Raw genomic sequence first — 10,986 nt, 5'->3', positions numbered from 1 at the left:
TTAAATAGATATCTGGTGAAATAATCAAGTGAAATTTTATAAGTATAAGCATAAGTTTCTTTTTTTTAGTAAGCATTTTAAAGTACAATAATATGTCAGTAAAATTTTCAAAATATTAGGACAAATACTGTGTATAAACATTAATTATGGTAAAAAAAAAAAAAATGAAAGCTAAGCATTCATCTGAAACAAAATTAAAAAAAAAAATTTTCATTTTTTTTTGAACTCTATTTGAATTACTATATTTTCATTTAATTTTTATTATTTAAAATTATCAATAAATGATGTGATATAAAATATTGAGTAAATTATAATAATTGATAACAATCAGTATCTCAGTAGTTGAAAGCGGTCGTTAACTTTTAAAAATATAATACTATTTTACCTATTTGAATTATTCTGTTTATTTGGATACTTTGTTTTTTCTTTTCCCTGAAATGTTTGCATCCATTAATCATTGTTCATACTTTGTTGTAGAAATTAAAATCGAGTACAACTAGTTTTTACTTTAATTACAAATTTATAAAAAGCAATGAAAAGAAACACTGAATAACTTGAAATTTCTGATTGAAAAACAATTTATATTTGTAATTTTGGATTTCAAATCGAACATAAAGAGAGAAAAAATAAAACATTCTACACATTTTAGACGTCATAATAATATGTTTACTGTGCCAAATTGTCAACCAGCTAAGGAACTTTATGGCTCGCTAGAAGTAAAATTGCATACAAATGTAGGGGATTTGGAAGCAAGTAGAATACTTGAACAACGTCTTCAATTACTGGGAATAAAAAATTCTGTACTGCAGGAGAAAGTAGACGTAAAAACTTCTTCTGGTACTATTTTTTTCGTAAAATTTTCCGAATTCAATTGAGGCTTTTATAAAGCCGTAAAATTTTCCGAATTCAATTGATAAATAGTAAAATATATATATATATATAAAATTTTATCCGGTTAAAAAGTTAAATTCTACAAAATTTCATTGATAGTTTAAAATCATTTACAAATGCATAAATTAAACACTATGCAATAAGTTACTGTTAAACATTTCGAACTGATAATATTTGTAGAATCGAACAATTCAAATAAGCAAATCACTCTGCTAATGAATTCATTTGAACCGATAATTTTTGCGCAGGTTATTAGCATTTTCTAATAAAAATAAGCAATTTGTTTATTATTCTTCATTTCAACTTAAGAATTATCGTATATAATACAATGAAGAAAAAAATAAATAAATAAATAATTTTCCATTTCAGAAAATGAAAGAATTCTATTTTTCTTTTTCTTTTTGTAGAAAATACGTACGTATGAAGAAACAAAAGTAAGAAAATGTTCAATTCGATTATGGTTATGGCATCAATATTTATCACGAAATGGTAATTGTTCTTTATGTGATCGACCGCTTAATGGATTACATGAAGTTAGGGAATTTTAATGTTTGAGTATTTGATATAAAATTAAATGAAATATATTTATAGGAAGGAATTAATTTTATTTCATTATTAGAAGGCTTATTTTTAAAAGAAAAATGCAGTTCAAAGACATTATAAATTTAAGCACTCTATGTTAATTTAAAAAAAAAAAAAAAAGCTTTTTTTGATTTAATAAACTTTTTTTTTTGATTCCTTCTGGGAAGGTAAATATTATTGTTATATGAATTATGTATAGTATCTTTAGATATATTTACTAAAAGTATGAAATGTTATTAAACAATAAAGAATAAAAATGGAATGATTTTTCTATCTCTCTCATCATCAAATATTATTCAATGAAATGAAATTACATTAATCAAACACTTCAAAAATTTATTCATTTAATAAATTTTGATAAAGTATAATTTACTAAAGGATGTGATAATGTTAACATGTGCTCATGCAATGCATCCAGAATGTGTGCAAGAAATGCGTCAAAATCGAAATGGTTGTCAAAAATGTGAATTCAATTCGACTAAAATAAATAATTGGCAAAAACGAAAGAGAAAAGATAAGAAAAAAAAATATTTATGCTAATAATAATGTATGAATTATATCAAATTCATACATTATTATTATATTAAATTGATATTTTGTTAATAACAAAGAATATCATTAATTATTACTTTAATAATTAATAAAAAAATATACAAACAAACATATAAATTTCCGTCTTCCTTTTTATTATTATTATTATCACATACTTAAGTAAAAAAAAAAAAAAAAAAACATTTATAAGTATACTAATGCACATTACTTCAAATGACGAATTACTGAGAAATGTGATAATAGAGTGATGCGGAAAACAAACACATACAGTAGTGATGCAACAATTGCATAGCGTCACCTTTATGCAATCCTTTGGTATGGTGGTCTGAGAATTGTGGGCGGTGCTTCTTCTCTTCCCACCCTATGAAAATGGAGTGGTGAATTTTCAGTTTTCTGTTTTTGGATTGGGTTAGGTTTTTTTTTTTTATTTTGTTAATTAATTTAATCTTTAGGTTAATTTTTAGATTGATTTTTTTATTTTATTAATCTGAAGTTAATTAATTTAAAATAAACAAGTAATATAAAATGAAATGTTATTAGTTATGTGCTAAACGCTACAGATGAATTAATTAGCAGTCATATTGAAGTAATTGAAAATGATGGAAAAAATTACTGGAGAGGTGCAAACGATAAAAGATAAATGGACTCTTGTTCCAGCATTTTTACAGGTCAATTATATAATACGTTTTACAATTTTTTTTTTTGATTGTTGTATTAGTCAGTATTAGTTTTATAAGTATTTTTTTTTTCTTCTTTTTTTGTATATTTAATTTTGGAAAGAAAGAATAAAGTTATTTCAATTTGAAAAGAAAGGTATGGAAATTTTATTGTTTTTAAAAGTATTTTTTTTTAAAGTATATTTTTTGTATTAAAGGTTCGTGGACTTGTTAAGCAACATATTGCCAGTTATGACTATTTTGTCAGTACTGAAATCAAAAAGATTTTACGAGCTAATGATAAAATCACGAGCGATGCGAATCCGTCATTTTACTTGAAGTAAAGCATTTTCCCAAGTTTAAGTCCACTTTTAAGCTTCTTAAATTTAGCAAAGACAAGCAACCAATGATTTAATTTCAAAGATTAGAAAAAAGAAGAAAATGGTTAAAAGTGGAGTGAATTTGAGGATTTATTGCAGGTATTTGGATATCCATGTTGGAATGCCTTCGAGCGAGGAAGGTTTTAATCAAATCAATGATAAGATTAGTCCACATGAATGCCGCCTTCGGGATATGACTTATTCCGCACCTATTTCAGTCGATATTGAATACACTCGCGGCAGTCAGCGTGTCTTGAGAAACGGTCTTATAATCGGAAAAATGCCTGTCATGCTACGTTCTAGCAAATGCGTCTTAAAAAATATGGTAATTATAGGTTTTTTTCCTGGAATTTGCAGAGATGCGATTTGTGTTTTGTGTTTTATTTTTAAAACCAAGCGAAAAATTATTTTAAATTAGTCTTGCAAAAGAATTTTTTAAGAACGAAAGTGAACTGGCACGTGTTCAAGAATGTCCATATGATCCGGGTGGTTATTTCATTATACGTGGATCGGAAAAAGTGGTTCTCATTCAAGAACAGCTTTCGAAGAATCGTATCATGATCGGACGAAACAGCAAAAAAGAACTACAATGTGAAGTACGCTAAATTGTTAATTAACATCTTTGATTTTATGCATTTGTTACATTTTACATATCTCAAACTACTGAATTCTAAAAGCGCAAATTTAACTCCATCTGTATTTAAATTGTTTATTTATGTTTATTGCTCTATTGCTGTAAGTGTATTCAAACTTCGAAGTTTCAGATTGTATTTTTTTACTTCTATTTTTACTTCAGTTCTCTTTTCGCCTCACTCTTTATCCTTTCCAGTGTTTTTCTTTTCAAATAATAGTTTTATATCATTTAAAGAAATTTTCTCAGTTTTAAATATGCAAATTATGCTTGCAGATACTCAGTTCTACACAAGAACGTAAAAGTAAAACATACATTGCTAGTAAGAAGCAGCGATATTATGTTCGTCACAATCAGCTTTCTGATGACGTACCAATAGCCATCATTTTTAAGGTAAACAAGCGAATTGGGTTACAGAGAAACACTGATTCAACAGTTATTCGTTTATTAAACTATCAGATTTTGATTTATTTGCTTGAAATAGAAATAATTATAAATAATTGGTGGAAAGAATATAAAACATCAATTTACACAAGTAATAACTTGATTTAAATGATAACTTGGTTCATGTGATATAGTTTTGCAACTGTTTTAATACATGTTTTCCCCTCTTCAGTTAGTTCGACTTATTTCGTGCATTACTGATTGTAGCAAATGACTGATGTAGGCTGAAATTTTAGACATTTAGGACCCTTTATGAAATTAGTTATTACTTCAGGCGATGGGATTTGAATCGGATCATGACATTGTTTCGGCTGTTGGTTTAGAGGAGAAGTTTGTTGCTGCAATGGCGCCATCAATTGAAGAATGTGCAAGTCATCAAATTGTAACACAAGAAGGTGCACTACAATACATAGCTTCAAAGGTTCCTTTTTCTTTTTAAGTATCGAAGTGAAGGATACTGAAATTTTCCTTCCCGACAAATAATTCAATTATCATATTAATGCATTTAATGGTTTATCTTATTTTGTTATTTAGGTTAAAATACGCAAATTTGGCCCAGCTACTTCTGGCACATCAACGTTACCACGTGAACATGAAGCCATTGATTTCTTATCAAATCTGATGATTGCACATGTGCCATGTCCGGACGGAAATATGAAAATGAAAGCTGTTTATTTGGGATTAATGGTTAGAAGGTATGAAAAGCGGAATAAATTTTTAGTTTCTGAAATCTTTCATAATTTTTTAATATTGTTCATTTATACTGAAATTTTCACATTTTTTGAAGTGTTCCGTTCTTTTAAGGACTTTTTGAAAATTTATCAAAATGTTTATATATGAGCATACAAAAAGCATACAAAAATGTGAGCATACAAAAACAAAAAGCGGGGATCCTTGTGTGATTTGGATTATTAGAAATAAAGCTATTCATGAAAAGAAGAAAGCATTTTTAAATAATATCTCTCAGTGTTTCATATTTTTTCAGATTAATGCAAGCAGAAGTGGGTGATACTGAATGTGATGACCGTGATTTTTACGGAAATAAACGCTTAGAGCTGGCGGGCTCTTTACTTGCATTGTTATTTGAGGATGTTTTCAAGAGGTACCATTATTACTTTCCAAACTTATGACTTCATTCTAACTAAGTATTTCAAGCCTGACGTTCATAAAAACATTTTAAGGAAATTAAGTGACAATTTAAAAAAAAAAACAATTTCCAGGTTCAATTCTGAGCTGAAAAGAATTGCTGACAACAGTTTGGGCAAAACGTTGGCTGCTCCACTTGATATAGTTAAACACGTGCGCCAGGTTCGCTTTCACATCAGTTGGTGTATTTGTTGTTTGTAAATTTACATGATATCTTTACAAAGCATCAGTTATGATGTATTTTTAATGTTTATATAGATGACATAAGATGTTTCAGGACTTAATAACAAATGCACTAGTCGATGCTTTAGCAACTGGAAATTGGACAATTAAACGATTTAAAATGGAAAGACAAGGAGTGACACAGGTTTTTTTTATCATCTAGACCTCAGTTTTGGAATTTTTGTATTGTAAAGGAGTTTAATATTTTAGATTTTGTCACGTCTTTCATATATCTGTTAAATATTTCAGGTTTTATCACGTCTTTCATATATATCTGTATTGGGCATGATGACCAGGATCAATTCAACTTTTGAGAAAACGAGGAAAGTAAGTTTTAAAGCAATATTTAGTAGATAATAAAGAATTTGTTCAATGGGATTTAGTTGTGATATTAGAGATGTATCATCTTATCTTAATGAAGTCAAATCACTGTTAAGCTTTTAAATTGAAAATTGAATATTTTTTCACTATTTAGCCAATTTCAGGTTTCTGGACCGCGCTCTCTGCAACCTTCTCAGTGGGGAATGTTATGTCCATCTGATACACCGGAAGGGGAATCTTGTGGTCTTGTCAAAAATTTAGCTCTTCTCAGTCATATTACCACAGATAGCGATGAAAAAGTTCGTTTAATTTCTCGCTTTTTTTGGCTTTTTTACATGCAGGCTCAATTTTGGAGTAGATATTTGCAAAATAATCCAGTGCATTCTTATAAGAGCATGTTTGCAGCCTGTAATTCGTTTGTTATACAATGCGGGTGTAGAAGATGTTAAGTCACTCCATTTTTCTGCTATTCATAATCCGTAAGTTTTCTCGTTAAAAAGCATTTAAATTGTACTGTCGTAATGTGCATAACTAAAATTATTTTCATGGTGTGAGAAAAAAAAAAAAAAACAGATGGAAAATGAAAAATTTCATTGGTTTCTAATTTTGCAGAGCATATCATATTGTTTTTTTAAATGGTGTAATCGTTGGTCTAACGATCGATCCACAGCGAATAGTTTCAACGATAAGAGCTGTTCGAAGGCATGGTTTACTCAATGAATTTGTTTCGGTGTCAACAAATGCTGCTCAGCGATCGGTTTATATAGCCAGTGATGGTGGTCGTCTTTGTCGACCGTACATTATTGTGAAAAATAGCATACCACAAGTTACACAGGAGCATATTGAGGTGATTACAATTGTTAACAGAAAAGGAAATTGACTCATTGACATTTGAAATTTGAAATTTAAATTGTTACATGTGGAAAGGGTTTATTGTTTATGTAATAACATATTAGCGTTGTAAATTTAAAGACATGATGTTTTGCTGACATTTCTTTTTCGTTCATTCTTATAATTATGTAATCATATCGCAGTATTCTAAAAATTCCTTACAGGAGCTCAAGAAAGGATATCGCATTTTCGAAGATTTTGTCGATGATGGTCTAATTGAGTACTTGGATGTAAATGAAATGAATGATGCATCAATTGCGGTTTATGAAAATCAAATTAAGCCTACTACAACGCACTTAGAGGTTAATGTTTTTCTGTTTTCTAAATTTGATGACAGTGTTGTATTTTTTGAACTGGAAAATATAGAAAATGTAATTACGAACATGACAGTTTGAAGTGGAAAATCAAATTTACTTGTGATAGTAATTTATATATTAATTTTAGTTTTGAAGATTTATTTTAAAATAATGAGTGATTTTAGATAGAACCTTTCACATTGCTCGGCGTGTGTGCTGGCTTGATTCCTTATCCTCATCATAATCAAAGTCCTAGAAATACCTATCAGTGTGCTATGGGCAAACAGGCTATGGGTACAATTGGATATAATCAGCAGAAACGCATCGATTCACTAATGTATTTGTTAGTTTACCCACAACGACCTCTTGTTAAAACTAAGGTTTGCTTTATTCCTCATTTTTTTTCTCAAGTTTAACAACATATAAAATCTTCTAGTTAGTGATTAATCTTTCAGACTATCGAATTTTGTAACTTCGAAAAACTGCCAGCTGGACAGAATGCCATTATTGCAGTAATGTCTTACAGTGGCTATGATATTGAAGATGCGCTTGTGTTGAATAAAGCTTCTCTTGACAGAGGTTAATTAGTAGACTTCTTTTTTTCAAAAAAAAAAAAGATCGATGTTTTTAGATTTTACAATGTCAGTTGTATTGCAATTGATAATTCAGATTTTTTTTTTTTTTTTTTTTGGTGATATAAATTTATTTCTGTTTGTCTTTCTTCTGACCTGATTATTGATTGGGTTTCTTCGTTTTCATTCGTTCAGAATTTGTTGCCTTAAGTTTTTAATCCCAAATTATTTCAGGTTATGGTCGTTGTCTTGTTTACAAACATGCCAAAGCAACGGCTAGAAAATATCCTAATCAAACATTTGATCGTCTTATGGGACCAACTATTGAAGCAGCAACACGAAAACCCATTTATAAGCATCAAGTATTAGATCAGGAGGGTATCGTGTATGTTGGTGCATGCATACGTTCAAAACAGGTTTTAGTTTTCTAAATTTTAATGATTTGTAAAGTCATCATTTTGCATTTCTTGCACAATTTCTACAAATAACTATTATAATTTGGGATTTTAATTGTGCCTCAAACTCAGTCAACTTTTAAAGGTAATGATCAATAAGCATATGCCGGTTGTAAGCATGGAAGCTGGTGCCACAGTTTCCAATAATGATGGAACAAATATTGGTGGTAGTCATGAAGTGGAATACAAAGATGTTTCGGTTGTGTATCGTAATCCTGTACCATCATATGCCGAACGTGTCCTGTTGACATATAATGAGGATGATGCTCATTTGGTCAAAGTACTGTTGCGACAAACAAGGTGTAGTCTTTTTTTTAGAAAAGAAGAAAAGAAAAAAAAAGCAAATTAACTTTTGTTTATTTGGTTTTGATTTCCACAGATTTTATATTTTTGACATATTTTTTGAATTTTAAAACACATTAAAATTCCACAAAAATGGAAAACTATTTACAGAAGGCCTGAATTGGGCGATAAATTTAGTAGCAGACATGGTCAGAAAGGTGTATGTGGTTTGATAGCAAAACAGGTTTCAATTAGATTTCGAAATTGTTTCATAATTCGAAATTTCACAGTTTTCAAAAAATTATCTGATTTTTGAGTTTACATTCCAACTTTTTGTTCTAAATTCATGAAATTTGTGTTTGGGTTTTTAGAAATTATTTGAGATTTTAGAAAAAAAAATTAGAGCTGATTGCTTTTCTTAAATTTCTGTTTTTTTTTTTTTTTTTTTTTTTTACTCTACTTTCGGAAAATAAAGGAATGACAGTTTTTGTGAACTCCATAATTAACGTATTTTTTTTTTTTTTTTTTCAGTTTATTAGAAAGTTAATTTTTAGGAAGATATGCCTTTCAACGATTTGGGTATGTGTCCAGATATGATTATGAACCCGCACGGTTATCCAAGTCGTATGACTGTTGGAAAATTGATGGAATTATTAAGTGGAAAAAATGCGGTCCTTTCTGGCAAATTCCATTATGGAACTGCTTTTGGTGGTGATCAGGTGAGACTTCTCCAGGGCATATTTTACAAAAGCGAAATGAAAAATCGTAATTGTATAGATGTATTTGAAACTTTTTGAGTGTTTTTGATGCAGCAAATTTAATGTATTTATGCATCTCATGTAGTTTTAAATATTTCATGAACATTATAAATATTATAAGGTTGATATTGTTTGTGAAGAACTAGCAGCACGAGGATTCAATTATCTTGGAAAAGATATGTTAACATCCGGGATAACTGGTCAACAACTTAGTGCATATATTTATTTCGGTCCTATTTATTATCAAAAGTTGAAACATATGGTTCTGGATAAAATGCATGCAAGAGCTAGAGGACCACGGTAATATTTATTTTTAAAATAGAATTAAAGTTTGCTTTTAATAGTTTGAGAAAAACTTTTCAATTAAATTTTTAAAAATTTTTCACAAAGCACAAAAAAAGTCGAAGAAATTATTTTGCAATTTGAAAATAACGAAATGTCTGTAGAGCAGTACTAACACGTCAACCAACCGAGGGAAGAGCACGTGATGGTGGTTTACGATTGGGTGAAATGGAAAGAGACTGTCTGATTGCTTATGGTGCAAGTATGTTGCTAATGGAAAGGCTAATGGTTTCATCGGATGAATTCAAAGTAAGACTTTTCCATGGATTTTTCGAAAATTAATTTTTAAATTTGAAGCTGTTTTATTTTCAGATTTTATTTATAAAGTTGAGATCTGGGATTATGCAATTCACTAAAACCTTGCTTAATTTTTTAGTTGTTTCATAAGCTTTCATCAAGTCATCACGGATTTATAATAAAATTCATGATATTCATGTCTTCATTTTATCGTCAAAATTAATTGCGGAGAAAATTTCGCTTCATTTATTACTGCTAATAAATAGTTGTGCACAGAAGAAGTCTCATTTTATTTTAAAGAGATGATTGGAGATTTTCATTGTCTAATTTTTAACATCTGATATTAAGCAAATCTGAAATGTTATTTATAGGTGGATGTTTGTTCGCAGTGTGGTTTAATTGGTTACAAAAGCTGGTGTCAAATGTGTCGTTCTTCTCGAACTATGGCAACCATTAAAATTCCATACGCTTGCAAATTATTGTTTCAGGAATTGCAATCCATGAATATCGTCCCAAAAATTAGCTTATCTAAGTATACTGATTGACCCGTAGAGAGCAGGCCAGAGATTCAGCTTAGAATTTTAGGGTTAGTTGCTAGAAGTTTAAATTTTCTAATATATATCGTAAATTTCTACTTCTGTTTTCTATCTGCTGCTTTACCATTTTTAGTATTGTTTTTAGAAATGTATTAACTTAAATTTTTGGTTGATAATCTTCGATTTATGGTTAACCACCTCTGTAAACCACCTGTCATCCTAATAATTCTAATATTCTCTTTACGGGTATTGTTATGATATTTTGTTGAACTGTTGAAATTTATATTAAAATAAAAATTTCCAAATTCAGAGACCACAAATCATTATCAAATATCATCTGATAATATTTCAAATACTCTGATTCCATGCATTCCGAATGACAATTTTTTAAACATACAGGAAAGAAAAAGCATTCAGGAAAAAAAAAAAAAAAAAAAACCACCCACCATAAAGCATTGCTTTTACATTTAAACATATTGAAGTGCACCATATATTAAATTTCAAGCTATTCTGCTCATCAAATTCCGAATCAAATAATAGTAACAATGACGGTCGTTCATAATTGTTTAATAAATATGAAATATATTTTTGCAAAATGAAAATTTTTTAGAATGAAATTTAGCAAAGGGATGAAATTTCGTTAATATCGTACTAAATATAATATGTTATAAACAAATTCTATTAAATTTTAACACAGATTGCGAAGATAAATTGAAATAATTTTATGTGAATGTAATTAATTACCAAATTTTCCGGTATTATATTTGAAGGTATGGGATATGTTCGAAAATT

General features: G+C 28.9%; 2 protein-coding genes across 3 annotated transcripts; both read left to right on the top strand.

Moving 5' to 3' along the window:
* Window positions 1-662: 662 nt before the first annotated feature.
* On the top strand, window positions 663-2,013 carry Bm1148 (Uncharacterized protein; the record flags this gene model as incomplete). Of its 2 annotated transcripts, none has more annotated exons than XM_043076065.1 (4): window positions 663-837; window positions 1,072-1,139; window positions 1,299-1,424; window positions 1,852-2,013. In XM_043076065.1, the coding sequence occupies 4 exons, from the start codon at window positions 663-665 to the stop codon at window positions 2,011-2,013; spliced, it is 531 nt and encodes a 176-aa protein (XP_042931999.1). The 2 variants fall into 2 exon arrangements, with proteins under 2 accessions (XP_042931999.1, XP_042932000.1); XM_043076066.1 differs by having other exon boundaries at window positions 1,299-1,380; window positions 1,852-1,940.
* Window positions 2,014-2,621: 608 nt separating this feature from the next.
* Bma-rpc-2 (DNA-directed RNA polymerase III subunit 127.6 kDa polypeptide, putative) lies at window positions 2,622-10,203 on the top strand (the record flags this gene model as incomplete). Its single annotated transcript, XM_043076064.1, has 24 exons — window positions 2,622-2,693; window positions 2,900-3,021; window positions 3,161-3,386; window positions 3,502-3,657; window positions 3,969-4,085; window positions 4,411-4,557; window positions 4,671-4,831; window positions 5,122-5,238; window positions 5,357-5,444; window positions 5,560-5,649; window positions 5,754-5,831; window positions 5,990-6,124; window positions 6,231-6,304; window positions 6,438-6,672; window positions 6,881-7,018; window positions 7,198-7,392; window positions 7,468-7,591; window positions 7,819-8,000; window positions 8,125-8,339; window positions 8,493-8,565; window positions 8,876-9,040; window positions 9,201-9,379; window positions 9,526-9,670; window positions 10,030-10,203. 24 exons carry the CDS (start codon window positions 2,622-2,624, stop codon window positions 10,201-10,203), a joined length of 3,408 nt encoding a protein of 1,135 aa, XP_042931998.1.
* Window positions 10,204-10,986: the final 783 nt, after the last annotated feature.

This window comes from Brugia malayi, assembly GCF_000002995.4.
Source record: "Brugia malayi strain FR3 genome assembly, contig: Bm_v4_Chr1_scaffold_001, whole genome shotgun sequence".
NCBI lineage: Eukaryota > Metazoa > Nematoda > Chromadorea > Rhabditida > Onchocercidae > Brugia > Brugia malayi.
This window is presented reverse-complemented; position numbering and strand designations above follow the sequence as displayed.